The sequence below is a fragment of the Propithecus coquereli genome, unplaced genomic scaffold (assembly GCF_000956105.1).
Source record: "Propithecus coquereli isolate 6110/MARCELLA unplaced genomic scaffold, Pcoq_1.0 Scaffold470, whole genome shotgun sequence".
In the NCBI taxonomy this organism is placed as follows: domain Eukaryota; kingdom Metazoa; phylum Chordata; class Mammalia; order Primates; family Indriidae; genus Propithecus; species Propithecus coquereli.
In genome coordinates, this window is record NW_012150508.1 from 1,227,853 (window position 1) to 1,245,631 (window position 17,779).

General features: G+C 37.5%; 1 protein-coding gene across 1 annotated transcript in view; it reads right to left on the bottom strand.

Moving 5' to 3' along the window:
- The window catches only part of TTC17 (tetratricopeptide repeat domain 17), a 138,144-nt gene that overhangs the window by 90,145 nt on the left and 30,220 nt on the right, over positions 1–17,779 (bottom strand). Inside the window, exons 5-12 of the mRNA XM_012655320.1 lie at positions 10,506–10,615; positions 9,757–9,901; positions 9,170–9,309; positions 7,549–7,709; positions 5,388–5,500; positions 3,150–3,296; positions 1,455–1,570; positions 1,133–1,298 (exon numbers count right to left, since the gene is read on the bottom strand). Coding sequence (XP_012510774.1) covers positions 1,133–1,298; positions 1,455–1,570; positions 3,150–3,296; positions 5,388–5,500; positions 7,549–7,709; positions 9,170–9,309; positions 9,757–9,901; positions 10,506–10,615 — 1,098 coding nt within the window. The remainder of the gene's footprint in view (positions 1–1,132; positions 1,299–1,454; positions 1,571–3,149; positions 3,297–5,387; positions 5,501–7,548; positions 7,710–9,169; positions 9,310–9,756; positions 9,902–10,505; positions 10,616–17,779) is intronic.

Sequence of the window (17,779 nt, forward strand, 5' to 3'; positions counted from 1 at the left end):
AGACATTTGAAAAGAATTTCTATAGATGGCAGTCTTTTCTTGAGCTCCTCAGGAAAAGCTAATTTGAACAGATATTTATAATCATATATATAACATAAGGTCTTTGTTGTAACAACAGGTGTTGACCTGCTTACTTGTATGTACTAGTTTCTTTTAACTAAAAAAAGTTAAAGACATATACGCACACATATAAACATTAAACTATCTACCACACGTCATTAAAGTCAACCTAAGTGTCCAAAATCCAAGGAGAAATTATTCAAAAGACAACGGCACGCAATATCTGATGCAATAAAATCTGCTATCTTCCTTAGCTGGAAAACACCAGATCCCCAATTAATCTATTTAATGTTCTTGCAGCATTTATATAATTGTGAGCAGCTCTAAGGCAGGGATCTATTTCTCTTTATATTCCTAGCACCCAGAACAATGTCTGGCACATAATGTTTTTTTCCCCTCAGAAGATGTTTAAATATAAGTATTAAAAGTAACTGCTTATAGTTTTAAAATTAAGTTTTAAAAAAGGTGGTTGTGATGGTCTATCATCTCCATAAAAAGGTAATTTTTTTCATTTGTATCTATGGAATGGCATCTAATAATGGCATAAAATATGCTAGGATAATTCAATAAAACTGTAATAAAACATTCCTAGTTATACATAACTGACAGGAATACACAAAAACAGAACTTCTAATGTTTGCGAAGTGGTTATCAAATTAATACAAATTCCTAAGGACTTTATATAAGGCCAGGGAAAGAGAACCTTCAAGTTTTCAATTTATACAAACTTCTGGAGGACTGGAGGATGCAAAGTTAAACTGAAATGATCAGAATGCCTCCATCAGACCAACTCCATTCAGTAAACAAAGTTCTGTGTTATCCATCTGTGTAGCCCCGGTACAGGAATAGTGCTTAAGTAGTCTTACGTACAGCAGCCCTGAGGAATACTCCCCCGGCACTCCTTTAAGCATGACTGACTTCTCAATCGTTTTACCAATTCTTTAACTCTATCCTTCAGTTTCATACACTTAAAGCTCAATAATTGCCTTTTATCGAATTTTTGCTCCATCTAAGAGGCTTCTGAAGTCACCCAGAATGGACAGCAATAAACACCAGCCTAAATGAGCCTTACTTTTCGTGCATGGTCATCTGGCATTTTGGCTTTCAGATCCATGCGGACCTCTAATTCTTTGACTAAGTAGGACAGAGTGTGGCTTTTTCTGAAGTCAGTTATGGAACAGTCAGGGGTTTGGGCCTCTTCTTCTGAAGAATAATCATCACTGTTGAGTTCGTGGATCCTGGCACAAGAAAAAGGAACAAGATTCATATTTTCAAAGTTTGGGTGATTTTGAGATAAAGACTTAACCTTTCAAATCCAAGGCTGGTGCTCTCAAAGAACCGCCAGGTGACAATCATGCAGAATCGGGTGCTTTGCCAAATCCATCAGCACTTGCCTGAGTCCTTTGTTTTCCGGAGGCAGAAAATATGTTGGCAATTCCCCACCAACAGGGACTCTAGGGTAGCTTTCTGTACAATCTGCTCTTTTAGGCCACAAAATATGCTGTTTGTCCTAATAAAGAAACAAAGTTTCTCATAAATTCCTTTGGATTTAATATTTCAATATGCTAAATAAACTTCTAAAAGAATATAAATATACTAGGATAACTGAACAAAACTGTAGTATTTTAAGATAAATGTAGACACTGTGGTAGAGTCTGTAATATTTCTTCTATTGCAGATTATTGGTATAAGTCAGTAATTCTCCCTGCTTTACCACAGACTGGTTCAGGGTTGGGCAGGCCTACACCAGTTGAACCAATGAGACACAAGGAGAGCCTTGCTTTGTGTTTTTGGGAAAGAAAAGCAAGTCTTAGTCTCTTATGCTACATATGAACAAAAAAGCATGTTGTTCCAGTTGCTGCTGACTGTCATCTTATGACCATGAGGAAAACAAGCTTTCAGATGAAACCTATACTGTGGATGGTAGAGTCAAGGAAAAAAAAAAAAAAAAAAAGAAATGGGTAACTGATGATATCACTGGGCCACTGAATCAACCAAACTTGAAGTTTAATCCTATCTCTGGACTTCCTGTAATAACAGGCAAATTTTTCTTTCTGTTTAAGTCAATTTGAAATGGAGTTGGTTACTTGTTACCTGAAAGCACATATAAGCTTATAAAACTGGCATTGAAAACTATCTTTCCATGAACTAAAACCTTTTCTTTGTCAGGACCAAAGTTTAAAAACTGTTTTATGATTAGTAAAATGTTTATTTTTTTCTAAACGTAAATAACATGTACCAGAGGCTTACTAGACTTATACCCTGAAGCTATCAAACTTTGGGGAATTTATACTACATATCATTAAATCTAAGTGGCTATATTAATTCCGTTAAATACTCAATTAAATTTTGAAAATTGGGGCCAGGCACAGTGGCTCACACCTATAGTTCCAGCTACTCGGGAGGCTGAGACAGAAGGATCGCTTGAGCCCAGGAGTTCGAGGTTGCAGTGAGCTATATAATGAGGCTGCTCCAGGCCACTATAATGAACTCTAGCCTGGGTGATATAGCAAGACTCTGTCTCAAAAAAAAAAAAAAATTCCAAAAATGTAATGATGAATAAAAAAATACATGGTCTCTGTCTTCATACCTTGGTATCCCCATCGGCTAACACACGATTATCTCTGAGCCTAAAAATGCATATTTTTTTAACTTGTTTATTGTCTATACCTCCCCCTATAGTGTAAGCTCCAGGAGGGCAAGGGGCCTATCTACTATATTGCTAACACCGGCCTGGCACACTTTTGGGAGCTCAATAAAAGAATGTTGATTAAGTAAGTGAAGCATATATACAAGCCTACACTTAGGTCAAGTTTAGAAACTTGTTAAGGTTGGTAATTATACTCAGAGCATAAATCTTTGAACTGAAATCAGGGTATCTAACAGCTCCACTATATTGGGAAGAAGAACTCAAGGTATAGCCTGTGTTTTACTCATCCACTACTAGCAGAATGCCTTCCATTTAACATAAGTTTAATAAATGTTTGCTGAACAGTGACAGGGCCTTATTAATCAGTGAGTTGAGGGCCACTGTCTTAAGAGATCATGTCTTTTTAAGAAAACTCCTTCATCATTCTCTATTAACTTACCCTGTATGCATCAGAGTCCCTGCCCCAGATCCAGAGAATAGAATGGGCTATGGGAGAAGACTTGCTGGAATCACTGATATCACTCTGATTTGACTGAACATCAAAGTTCACAGACATCATACTGGATGTTGATGAATCCTCACCAAACTAGAAAATGAAAAGAAAAGTTCAATCAAATTGGAAATGGAAAAGGAGTTGTGACTAAAATTTAACTTGAACCAAAAAAGCTAGTGAATACTCAAAATTAGTAGGAAATCAGAAAATAGGTCAGTAATTAAGCAATCAGATCTTTTAATTTTAAGAACTATGCCCAACAGTATTCTCCCATGGATAATGAATAGCTATGATTAACTTTGCCACTGGAGTATGAGAAAAACAGCATGAATTGTTTTCCTGTCCCTTTGCTTCCTTTTTATGATTTAGTCTCTTTTAAATTTAATGATTAGCTAATATAGAGATTTGGTTCATTATTCCTTTCCTCTTCCTAGACTAAAACGACCACCACTCTATAAAATTAGTGTGCTGTGGGTAGAAGCAAGGAAACTTAAGAAAGGGTTTTCAAGAGTTTAATGTAACTATCATTTAGGGATTATAGACTATTGTGCAATCAATGCCAAATAAAAGCTTGAGAGGTGAAAGGGAAAACTAGGAGATGAAAGAACACAAACAGCCTTCCTCCAAAACAAGTAGAACAATGTATGATATACTCACAAGATACCATAGTTCTTGTGTATTTCTGAAACCTTGATAGATTAAGGAGATGGGATGAGGTAGGAAAGACATAAGAAAAAGGAATGAATATGATGAATTTGAATAGGAATGGATTCTTTGACTATATAGTAGTAATACAATTTATGATTATATTATAGAATATTAAAAGCCACACTGATGTAGGGCAGTCCTCCAAATGGTCTGTCTTCAGACTGTCAAGAAGTCCAAAAGTTACATTGGGTTGCAATCTATTTCATTTCTAAACATTCCTTTTTTTCCCTTTAAAATGCTTGGTTTTAAGACAGGGAGCTACAATCCCAGAGGGTGTGAATCAGGTCTTCCTTTATTCCTTCTTTTGAAAGCCAAATATCCCATATAGGAGCTGGTTTACAAAATTTATAGGAAGCTTTTGGTCCATATGTCCTATTCCCCTTTTAAATGGCCCCTTAATTTTTGCTTCTTACCCTTTTTCAATATAGTTTGGGTTTTTCCAGATTAAAGAGCTCTAATTTTTTGTGGTTTATCCTCCTACAGATGCTCTCCTGATCTCTTCATTATTTTAACAGCTTATTTCTGGAAATTTCTATATCTATGATTAGGTACATGATGGTTTTCTCTATGATAGGAATTTATTTCTAATACATGTTGAATATCCCTTATCTGAAACACACGGGACCGGAAGAATTTCAGATTTAGGATATTTTTGCATTTTGGAGCATTTTATCATACTTATTGAATATTCCAAATCTGAAAATCCGAAATCCAAAATGCTCCTATGAGCATTTCCTTTGAGAGCCATGTCAGCACTCAAAAAGTTTCAAATTTTGTAGCCTATTGTTTACACTTAGAATTCTGGTTGTGCTTACTGTCTATATCACCTATTGAGCACCAGCTACATATATCTGGTATCATTATATTTATGTATTATCTCTTCCCAACTAGAAAGACCAAGATGGCATGTATGTGTGGTATGTATATGTGTGTGTGTACACATATATGCGCGTGTGTTTTTGTGTTTGTATATATGGAGACAGAAAGAAAATGAAAGAAAGCATGCACCTAGCAATGGTGCTTAATAATCATTTTCTGTTGATTATGAGCATTTTGTTGGTGTTTTTGGTTGAGGCAACATAACTGGACTGATGACTTCAGGAAACAGTATGGTTGTTCTCTCTCAAATTTTAAAGAGGTCTTACTCTAATAGTTAAAAGGGGAGATGACAGTTCTGAGTTAAACAGTAATAATAGTCCAATTCTAACTCCCATGATATAGGAGAAAAGAATCAAATATATGTACATATACACATACAGAATGGTACTGGGAAACAGAATGCATCCATGGAGTAACTGAGTACTCCCTACAAAATCTGACTTCATAAACATAACAGATACTCAAAATCTTAAAGATCTAAATGATAGTCACAAATTTTAGGGATCAAATATATAAGGAATCAAGGAGATAAAGACATGGATATTACTTTCAGATATGCAAAAGGTTGTAAGAACTAGAAGAGACCAAGAAAAAGACCTGAACATAGTCCACATTTTCAAAGATATCTCCACGATGATAGCGCACAGGCTGGTCCCACTGGCAATGTAAACTATGCTGCTGGTTGACCAGACGGCATATCTGATGATTTCCTGGAATAAGAAAGGAAATTATACAAATGAGGAGAAAGGTCAGCAATGCCAATGTGATTTTCTTAGTCTTTTAGTTTCAACCCTGTATCCCTCAGAACCTAGCAGAGCACGTATATAGGGAGTACTTACACAGAGCAACACTCATTAATGGTTAAATTAAATCATTCTAAAGAAGTCCCAATTTCTCCACCCATAAAACAAAGGGGTGCCACTAGATGATCACTGAGGTACCATCTTCTGGCAGTTACATTCCGTAATTATAAAATCTATTGATTACATTGTTTAAGAGACTTTGGCCATCTCTCTAGACAGAATATGCTTTATATACTTCAAAATTTTGTTTCAAATTTATATTAATATAAGAGATCTTGGTTGCATTTTAGTATAAACGAGCAATCCCAAGGACTAAACATACTCATTATACTTAAAATAGCAAAGAAAACTTGTTAGGGGGATTGTAAAATGGACTATAGTCACAGCTAAGGTTCAAAGGTTAAAAGGCTTTCTAGACCAATATATTTATCAAGGGAGAAGAGTGTAATTTAAGGGATTCTATTAATTTATTTGCTGGTGTTGTCAGATCTGCTCCCTTGGGGTTTAATCAGAAACAAAACATTCTGGATATAACCAAATTGTTGCCTAAGTTCCCTAGACCAATGGTTCTATTTTGGGAGTCACAGATTCTAAGATATTTTAATAAAAGCTATATACTCTCTTCCCAGAAAAAAAAAACAACTGTGCACATACACAATTTACATATAATTTGAGAGAGGATTTCAGAACTCCCTAAAATTAATCCTTTCACCCAGGTTAAGAATTCCTTCCTGAAACAAAAGGAATCTAGTCTAAAATATTACTTCTGAAATAGTGTTTGTTTTTAAGGGAGCAAGAAAATAGGATGTTTAGCCTTATCGCCAGTGTTAACCAAAGTGTTTGGATGCACTGTTTATAGGCTGTGCCTGGCTTGTGTTCACTTGGTGTAAGTCCTGGTTACCCAGTGTAGTTTTCAGACCAGCAGCAACAAGCATCACCTGGGAACCTGTTAGGAAGACAGATTCTCAGGTCCCACCTCATATGCATTCAATCAGAATCTGCATTTTAACAAGATCTCTAGGAGATTGATATGCACATTAAAGTTGGAAAAAAGACAATGTAAGGCACAAAGGGCAAACAACTGTTAAGATTCCCAGGATCTAAAAGACTTAAAAATGTATAAAATCTCTAAAAAATTTTTTCTATCTCTCTTTTGACTTTCTACATCCTTGGGCTCCATTGCTGAGTTAGTGTATGTATTAGTCAGTTCAGGTTGCCATAACAAGATACTCCAGACTGAATGACTTACAGAATTCATTTTCTCATAGTTCTAGAGTCTAGAAGTCCCACATCAAGGTGCCAGGAGATTTGGTTTCTGGTGAGGGCCCTCTTCATGGCTTGCAGACAACCACCCTCTAGCTGTGTCCTCACATGGCCTTTCCTCAGTATATTGCAAGAAAGGAGAGAGAGAGAGAACTACGGTGTCTCTTCCTCCTCTTCTTATTTATTTATTTATTTTTGAAAGGGTCTTGCTCTGTCACCCACCCAGGCTGGAGTGCAATGGCCTAATCATAGCTCATTGTAGCATCAAACTCCTGGACTCAAGTGATCCTCCTGCCTCAGCCTCCTAAGTAGTAAGGACTATAGGTGTGTGTCACCACACCCAGCTTTTCTTTTCTTGTGGTAGAGATTGGGTCTTGCTGTGTTGCCCTGGCTAGTCTTGAACTTCAGCCCCTAGGCGAGCCTCCCTCCTCAGCCTCCCAAAGTGCTGGGATTACAGGTATGAGCCGCTGTGCCTGGCCTTGTTTCAAAATGTAAATTAAAAAGAGCAAAGGGGACCAAACCAGCTCCCCAGGACTCCTGATATACCCTCTGTGACGAATCTTGATTTTTAAGACCTAGGAAAGTCATAAACACAACTTTACATTGCTTTAAGGCTACATGAAAGTTGAAAGCAAAGCATGTTAGAAGTGAATCTCCTAACCTGCCTTCAATTAGTTGGAGTCACTACTTACCTAATTGTGCCTCTTTTGCCATTTGAGTCTCATGTATGATATTTCTTAAGATTTGTTCCTCCTGAATCAGTTTATGTTTTTCCAGGATCTCCTGCTGTCTCAGGTAGTGGTCATGCTGCTTTTGATACTCTTTTAACTCATTCAGTGTTCGCTGGAGAGATCTTAACATTTTTTAATACCAGGAAAAAGTTAGAGCTTTAAAATCATGAATTTTTAAAACCCACTTAAATGCACAGATTTTTCTGGTTCTCAGCAATAATTACTGGGATTTTTCCCTTCTATTTAACACACAACCTCATACCACCAGTTCAAGAATAACAGGGCTAAATAAACACTCTTCTTTTATCAAAACTTAAGGGCAAAAAAGTAAATGTGAAATTCTTCCCTTAAATACTTGACATCAAATGGTGTGTTGAACTTTTTAGGTACCATAAAATCACATCAAAATATACTATAAAGTTTACATACTTAACAACTCTATTTCTCTCCATAAAATTTGCATTAGTGCTGCTGACATTCAAAGCCTTTCTAGAATTCTTGCCTCCTTTTTCCTTCGATTTTGCCTAAAGACAAGGTTAACAGTTAGGGCCATGGTGTCTTGCTTTCACACTCTAGCTTGTTGGTTACAGGCTTTGGGAGAAACCACAGAAACTCTCCTTAAAAAGGAATATTCTCTACTACCTGATTTTAATAAATCAGCTCCCTGATTACATTTAGTCACAAAAATCTTATTGCCTATTGCATTAATATATAGAGATTTTAGGAGCTGCGCAGATTGTGTGAGAGAGCCAGTTTGATTGTTAAGAGCTTAATATTGGAAGAACCTCAGCCAGGGCAAATTCTAATACGGCATAACAGAAGCCAGTTATAAATAAGAAGCTGTCATCCTTTTTTTCCCACTACATTATACATTATTTAAACAGTTTGGAAAATAAGCAAGTACAAAAGTTTAATGAGTTCTGTTTAATTCTCTAATAACCAAAGGAACTCAAAATATTAAGGCTAATTCTGAGATATGAACAATTCACTTCAAATAGTGAAGTTTCTTAACTAGCCCTATTATTTATGGAATCAAACAAATATTTTACTAAGTACACTGCAAGGGCCAAGTACAATAGACTTCCATTACTGTACACACAAATCTGATTAAAACATGGGCCAAATAATGTTCTCAATGCCACTTAACTAACATAATGATAGCCCACCTTTAGGAGCCAAAAGCGAGAAAGATCAAATACTGCATGTATAAGTGATTTTACTGACACTTAGTGTATTCTATAGAAATAAAAATGTAATCAACAGAATTAGTGAGTATCCCACAGCCTCCTCACTGCCATCTGACTTCATGAAAATAGTCAATGGTCAAAACTGTAAAGATTTAAATGACAGCTATTACTGTGAATAGTTCCCTAGGTCCTGGAATCCATGCTATTAAAGATAGTCTTCCACACAACCAGGGAATTATGCTAAACCACCAGGACTTGGAGAAAATGGATGGTATTTATAGTAGTGAAGAGGTTTCTTTCTTAATTCCAATGACCAAATTAACACTGATACCACACTACACAAATCTAAGGTTCTATGGTACTAGTGCTTCAGTGAAATTTTTTCTCTCAATTACCTATGTTGAGCCTCTAATTTCTGCTCGAGTTTTTGCTGACATAGCACAGCATGCTTCCTCTTTATAGCTTGCTCAAACCCAGGTTTGGCCTGTAAAGCATGGTCATAACAGAGCACTGAGTGGTTATACTCCCCAAGCATCTGAAGAGACAAAAACAAACACACACATATACACACACATAGGAGAAAGTAACATTAGCCATGCCTGGTTGCATCTGTCCAAACCCCATAATGATTTCTGAGATCACACCTACATCTTACTCTACAGTGAACGTTATTTTGATCAGTGGCCGAATCCTCACAACAGGATGGCATGCTATAGGATGGTTTAGTTGGAAGTTATTGCTATCCTTAAGAGGTGTACCCTGCAGAAGTTAAAATTCCAATCAACTCAATTATTTTTCTTTTTTGTCAAGACACTAGAACAATTACAACACATTATTGTGTTGAGGGTTTTTCTTCCAAATTTCTTCATTTCCATTGTTAAGAACAAAGGAGGAAGGGAAAAAAGTAACATTCTATTAAGAAAATTATAAAAAGAAGAAAGTAGCAACCGGTATGACTCATGAAACAAAAAGTAGTATTTACTGCATATATATTCCCCAAAGTGTAATAGCTAGTGAAGAAGTCACTGTCATCCAGAGCTGCGTGGACCACAACAGCAGCATCAGCAGAGAAGTGTGCTCTGTGTAGAACATTTGCCAAATTGACCAGGGCAATGTCTTTATTGTGCCTAAAAGAGGAGAGATGTAACTATATGTTAGGAAAGAAGCATGTGCTCCATGAATATACACAATTACTTGAACAGGAAAAATGACATTCAAAATTGCTATGCTTAGGAAAATAACTCTGAGCATACTTACGGGTGGAGAAAATAATTTAAAATAATCATAATGTGTCATTTTAAAATTATTGGTAGTTCTTGATCTCATAGCTACAAATTTTGCCATAAAAGTAAGGTCTGGCAGACATTTTATGATTTTAAAATTTATTTAGGGCTTATATTTGCTTTAAGAAATGTTAAACTTAATTTATGACAATTCCTCCAGTCAAGGTCCTTGTATTCAAGTTTCAAGTGAATCACAGGGCATCTACATTATATATACCTACATTTTTTCTTAATGGAAATGAAAAGTATATTACACAATTATCACTTTGAACTTTTTGACATCTGTGATTTTTTTGTGTGATGGAACTAATTTCTTCGAACAAGGATAGAGGAGAATGCAAGTATAATGCAAAGCTGCTCTTATTGTTTTCTTATGTATTGTTTCTTTAACAGACCTGAGGAATGTGGAAAGTCAGGAAAATCAGGTCCAAAAGAGGAGGAATCTTACCTGGAAGAGAAGTGAAGTGCTCGCATGGCACATTCCACTACCTGATATGGCTCATTCTTTATTCTCCAGTAAAACGAAGCCATGTTATACAGTACCCATGAGGAAGAGTTCTAGAGATGAAACAAATAAAATGACAATAAAACACAACTCAATACAGTTTCTTTAACTTAGAATGCTCAAAAGGAGCACTTTCAATAATCTGGCTCTTCTGAAATTCAAGATGAAGAAGAGCAAGACTACTGATAGTAACGATAAATCAGAGGACAAAGTACAAATAAACTATACCTGTCAAAAGAATCTCCTAATCATCAGTTGAGCATGTGCACTAGGGTATGATCTTCCTGTAGACGCCATCCAACTCCAGGCTATCATTCCAAGGTGGAAATAAAGCTGAAAAATCCACCAAGTGGCTACAACTTGTTGGGTTCTATTTTAGGACATCGGAAGTTAAGACCTCATCTACTTAGAAATCCCAGTAGCTCCAACATGAAATTCTTGAAATTAACATTTTACAAACTTTTCTATTTATGTAATATCTCAGTGAAGTTACAAACTTAAGCAAATGACTTGCTTATGCCTTTGTTATAGATGAATTTTTATTTGTCATTTTCTCATTTGTGTTTAGAATCTAATTAAACCATTCAAGCTGTTAAAAACTAAATTCTGGGCTGGGCGTGGTGGATCAAGCCTGTAATCCTAGCACTCTGGGAGGCCAAGGCAGGAGGATTGCTTGAGCTCAGGAGTTCAAGACCAGCCTGAGCAAGAGTGAGACCTCATCTCTACAAAAAATAGAAAAATTAGCTGGGCGTGGTGGTGCATGCTTGTAGTTTCAGCTCCTTGTGAGGCTGAGGCAGGAGAAAAGCTTGAGCTCAGGAGTTTGAGGATGCAGTGAGTTATGATGACGCCACTGCACTCTAGCCTGGGTGACAGAGTGAGATCATCTCAAAAAAAAAAGAAAAAAGAAAAAAAGAAACAAAAAGAATATTTTATAAACTAGTTTTGAAATTATTTTTACATCTTTTTTTATAGATTTTCATAGTCTGAATATTTTATAAGAATCAATTATTTTAAAAATAGTTATTTTACATATAGTCAAAAATAGTTTAAATATAGTTAAATATGGTTTAAAATAGTTATTTTAAAAAGTTATTTTTAAGATTAGAATAGGTACAATCTTACATTATTTATCCTTAAGTATCCTACCTTCAAGAAAAGTATGTGATTTCTGAGTGATGCAATTGTGAACTAAAATAAAATGGCTGACTGAATGGACCCCCTCTTGGCCAAAGGAATATCCTGAAACTAAATTGCCTGCCATGAGGAGGGAGGTCAGACATGCCTCATCATGCCCCCCTCCCTTCTTGGGGAAATCCTTTGTAACCCATTAACAGGCCTAAGGGTATGCAAGACAAACCTGCAGGTCCTCAATCTACACAACAAATATATGTCCGGTGGCTTGTCTCAGATAAACAGCTTCTTATGTTAAAACATTCCAAGCCTTTAGACAAAGCTTCATGTTTTTAACCAATTACAAGTCAAAGAATATTTAAACCCACCTATAACCTGTAAGCCCGCCCCCCTCTTCGAGATGGCCCACCTTTTCGGGCCAAATCAAAGTACACCTCCCACATATTGATTTATGAGTTTACCTGTAACCCCTGTCTCCCTGAAATGTATAAAACCAAACTGTGACCCAACCACAGGGAGTCCACTTGCTCAAGGCTTCTTGGGCATGGCTCCGGGTCATGATTCTTAAATTTGGCTCGGAATAAATCTCTTTAAAATTATTTTACAGTTTGGCTTTTTTCCCGTTAACACAATTAAAGATTTTAGCACCATGTGCATGCAAACTTAACTTCTACTACTTGAAAAGTTGGTTAAGGGACAGTACGTTCTTTTACAATTGACTTGTGACCAAGGTTTTACTCTTCTTTTCAACAGCCTTTTGAGAAAGTTTTTTTTTTCAAATCAACCAATGCTTTAAAGGAAAATCTTTCCATAAGATTTCTTATAAACTCTCCTCCAAGTATTATAGCTCTTTGAGAATTTATCTAGCAAGTTTGTTAAAAGAAGAAAAAAAAAATCTCCAAATCTGTAAATGTTTGAATGTTACTGTTAATTGCTCCCTTCTTCCTTTGAACACTTTTTCTCTTGGCTCTTAAGGATACCACATTCTCCAGGACACGCTGTGTGGTCTTTTTTGCCTGCTAAATGTGAGAGGACCCCAGGACTCACACTGGCTTCTTCTCAAATGTCACTCTTCCAGCAGATGACTTTATCCAGTCCCATGGCTTTGTATACTCCCATTTCTTTTTTTCTTTGTTTTAGAGACAGGGTCTCACTCTGTCACCCAAGCTGCACTCCCTATTTAACAATTATTCTCTATCTATGCACCGAGCTCTAACTTCTCCTGGAATTCTAGATTCATATAGGTATTTCAAATTTAATACAGCCAAAATAGAACTCTGATTTCTTGTCTCCAACTCCAACCCTGTTCCTCCTTCAAGGTGCTCAGGTCAAAAATATAGGAGTTATGCTTGATTCCTCTTTTGCCCTCATTCCCCACATCTAACTCATTAGCTTCTAAACTTCTAAACATATCCATACAGGTTCAAGTCCCTCTATTTCCATTACTAACCATTTCTAGTGTAAACCATCTTCATCTCTCTCTTGAACTACTGCAACAGCCTTCTAACTGGTCATTTCCAGTTTTGACTCCTTCAGTGACCTCGCCACATGGTAAGTAGAGTGATCTTTTAAAAATGATAATCGCATTACATTGCTTCTCTGCTCTAGCTTCTCAGCACACTTGGAGTAAGAATCACAGTCCCTACTCTGACTTTCAGAGCCCTGTGTAATACCGTGCTGGCCTGCTTCTCTGGCTTCATTCCCTATCATGCCCCTCCTGCTCGCCAGGCTCCAGCCATATTGGCCTGAATTTGGTTACATGCCACCTGTTATGAACTGAATGTTTGTCTCCTCCATGCCCCAAATTCATATGTTGAAGCATTAAAGGGCCTGTGAAGAGAGGTCATAGGGGTTGGGGCCCAAATTTAATAGGGTTTGTGAACTAAAATGAAATCTTAAAACTCTCCCTCAGCTGACTAAATGGACCCCCTCTTGGCCAAGGGGACCCCAAAAATACCCTAAAGCTGAGTTACTGACCATGGAAAGAGAGGTCAGACTCATCTCATCATATCCCCTTTTTCTTCTTGGAGCTGTCCTTTGTAACTCAATAACTGGCCTAAGAATATACAAGACAAAGCGTAAGTCACACCTATAGGTTATTAGTTACTTAACAAAGCACTTGAGTCTGAACATATATCCAGTGGTTTGTCTCTGATTAACAGACTTCCTTATCTTAAAACATTCCAAGCCTTTAGACAAAACTTCATTTCTTCAACCAATTATAAATCAATGAGTCTTTAAACCCATCTATATCCTATAAGCCCCTGCTTTGATATCTCCCACCTTTTCAGGCCAAATCAATGTATGCCTTCCATGTATTGATTTATGACTTTACGTGTAATTCCTGTCTCCCTAAAACGTATAAAACCAAACTGTAACCCAACCACAGCAAGTCCACTTGCTCAAGGATTCTTGGGCATGGCTCCAGGCCATGCTCCTCAAATTTGACTCAGAATAAACCTCTTTAAGTTATTTTACAGAGTTTGGCTTCTTTTCAGTTGACAGGTTGGTGCCCTTATAAGAGGAAGAGACAGAGATCTCTCTCTCTCTCTTCATGCATGCACACAGGAGAGGCCATGTGAGGACACAGAAAGAAGGTGGTTGTATAACAGAGGTAATGGCTTGGAAAAAAGCAAAATGTTTTATGTGTTGTCTCTTTAAAACCTCTCCAACTCTTTTGGGAATTAAAACCCTCATCCCTAACCAAGACTAGTAATCAGAGGGGCAGGGGAGTATCCTTTGTTTTTTGTACTATAGGAAATGGCTCAACAGATTTGTCTGGGCAGAAGTCACAAGATTGTCCTCCCTGGAGATGGGGTCAATCAGGACCATCAACTATAGTTAAACAGCAATAGCCTGAAGCTGAAAACCCTCCTTTAAAAGCTCTGTATTTCTGCTTATAGTGAGGACTATGGCACATTGAGACAACAGTCTCCAGACTCCTCATTTGCAGGCAAATTAATAAATCTCCCTTTCTTTTTCCTCAAACCACCTGTCCTTGTTCTGATGAGGCCTTGGGGACAAGTGCCAAACTTTCAGTAACAGTTGTCTGCAAGGCAGGAAGAGAGCCCTCACTAAGAACTGAATTCCTGGCACCTTCATCTTTGATTTCTCAGCCTCCAAATAAATTTCTGTTGTTTAAGCCACCAAGTCTGTGGTACAGATAAATGTATATCTGGTCTTAGTTTCTAGTTCCTGACACACATTTCCTAAAACCTCTGGAATCACAGGAGTAATAAGAGTGTTTTTGTATGCTAATGAGATGACTGGTGGCTGGTAAGCCACTGATAGCTTCAGGACCTGTGCTGGTCCCAGAAAAAACAAGGTATGAGTAGAGAGTTGGAACTTTCAGCCATGATCCTCCCCAACCTCCCAACTACCACTCCCTGCCTTCTGGAGAAGAGAGAGAGACTAGAGATGGGGCTAATCATCCATGGCAAATAATGTAATCAATCACGTTTACATAGTGAGACCTCCATTAAAAAACCTAAATGACAGTATTTGGAGAGCTTCTGGGTTGGTGAACACATCAAGGTGCTAACAACTGTTTCCTGAGTTCCGTGAGCTCTTCTAGAAAATTATCGAACTTGAGGAGGGGGTAATAGGAACCCCCTGACTTTACAGATGGTTGGTTGGTGGCCTTAACTTGTGATTGGCATCTGAAGTGGGGGTAGTCTTGTGGGACTGAGTCCTTAACCTGTGGGGTCTGCACTAACTCTAGGTAATGTCAGAAGTGAACTCAACTGTAGGACACACAGTTGGTGCCAGGAGAATTGGTTGGTGTAAGTAAAAAACCCCATGCATTTGGTGTCAGAAATGTTTTGAGTAGAAAGAGTCTAGAGTGGTATTTTGTTATAGTAGGCCAAGCACACTAATATACAACCCAAGCTCATTCAGTCTTCAGGGCCTTTGCCTTGGCCTAGAATGCTCTTCCCTGATCTCTGAATTTTGGTTCCTCCTTGTCATTCGGGTATCAACTTAAATTTTACCTTTCCAGAGAGGTTAACCTCAACTGCTTAAATCTAATGTGCCTACCCAGTAGTTACCCTCTACTTTAATTTTCCATAGAACACTTACCACTATGGTCTACTCTCAACTAACCATCCTCTGAAGGATACTGTAAAATCCTGGGCCAGTTTTCCCTTATCAAGTTCTCAAATGCAAATATTTTACATTACCTTCAGAAAAACAAGATGCAGATGGTAACTTAGCTATAAAAATAATCACATAATGCATTTGAAAGTCAAACTATTTTCTTACTATTATCTCAGAATTCCTCCCTCAATACAAAGAGCTATGTATTTTAACAAACTGTATACAAATGTTGCAATTACGCATCTTATTTTATACCACTATAATTAATACTGCTTAGAAACTAACCTGCATTTTATGATACTCCTTAGGCATAGAGAGGAGCAAAAACCATTTTCTAAATTCCCACGTGTCATCCTGAATGACAGATACATTTGAATTCTTGGGTCTTATTACATAATTCCCTATTTCACTTTTTTAAAGTAGATGTTTCTTTAAAAGAAAAGAAGAATTGCTGGGCACAGTGGCTCATGTCTGTAATCCTAGCACTTTGGAGGCAGAGGCAGGAGGATTGCTTAAGGCCAGCCTGAACAACAGCAAGACCCCATCTCTACAAAAAATAGAAAAGTTGGGCGTGGTGGCCAGTGCCTGTAGTCCCAGCCCCTTGGAAGGCTGAGGCAGGGGTATCACTTGAGCTCAAGAGGATCACAGTGAGCTATGATGACACCACTGCACTCTAGCCTAGGTGACAGAAGAGACCCTGTCTCAAAAAAAAAAAAAGAAAGAAAGAAAATTATAGAAGATTGTTTTGCTGGTGGTGATTCTTTCTTTAGTTCAGAGAACAGTGATAATCTATGCGTTGTGTGTAGATATACCAAATACACTAAAATGTTAAATCTTTTTACATACACTATATATATAACCTAGCCTATAAGCCCTGTTGCTTATATTAGTTTATGTTAGGCAGAGATCAAATCTACAGGTAGCAAATACAGGCCAAGAAGGCAGTTCCTAGGGGTAGAGAAGCTGGGAACAAATCAGGGGAAGGGACTGCAGGAAAACACAGAACACCTGAGAATCACGTATATCAAACATTTGGTAACATCCCGCACCTCTTGTAAGCCCTCCCCCACACCAGGCCAATAAAAGGAAACCACCTGTGAGTCCTTAACATCTTTTTCCACTTGTGGAGACTGACCCCTTCCTCCCTCTGGAATGTATTCTCACTTTGTGTAGTTTCCTTCTTTTCTACAATTGTGCAGCTTTCTTCTTTCTTCCTTCTTTTCTACAATGAAAGCTATTTATGTGGAACTGCTTCCTGTCTGTGTTCACTCTGCTGCATTGGCTCTGCTTGCAATTCTTCCAAGCAAGGAGCCAAAGAACCAGGGCAACATTTCTCTTTCAAAAAACCCAACCCTGACAGTTTATATTTTGTTTTTCATGAATTAGTTTAAATAAAACTTTTCAGTGTCTCTTCCTGGTATAGGAGACTAGTTTCTTCATGTTTCTCCCTAGTGTCAAACTATACAACCTATATTAATGTAATCATAATTTTAAATCATCCTCTGGACAAAAACAAGCTAGGCAGGTATTTTCTGAGAGAAAAATACCTTGTGTTGACACAGAGCCTCCTGGCTCTCTAAGTCACTGATGACTTACCTTCTGTAGGCCTTCATGAATGAGGTGACCTATGTCATCTATACTTCTTCCTAACCTTTTAGATAAATATGTGAAGATTGGATCTTCTTTAGGTAATAGAGGTGCAGAAAGATTAACTCTCTCTTGTACACCCTGAAGAGAAGAAAAAGGTCGAAAAAACACCGTCAAAGGATATAAAAGATCACAAGTAATTCAGCATCTTGTAGTATTTATTTTGACGGAATTTTAAGAAATAGATGATTGTAGGCCAGGTACAGTGGCTCATGCCTGTAATCCTAGCACTCTGGAGGCAGAGGCAGAAGGATCACTTGAGGTCAGGAGTTCAAGACCAGCCTGAGCAAGAGCGAGATCCCATTTCTACTAAGAGTAGAAAAATTAGCTGGGTGTCATGGCCC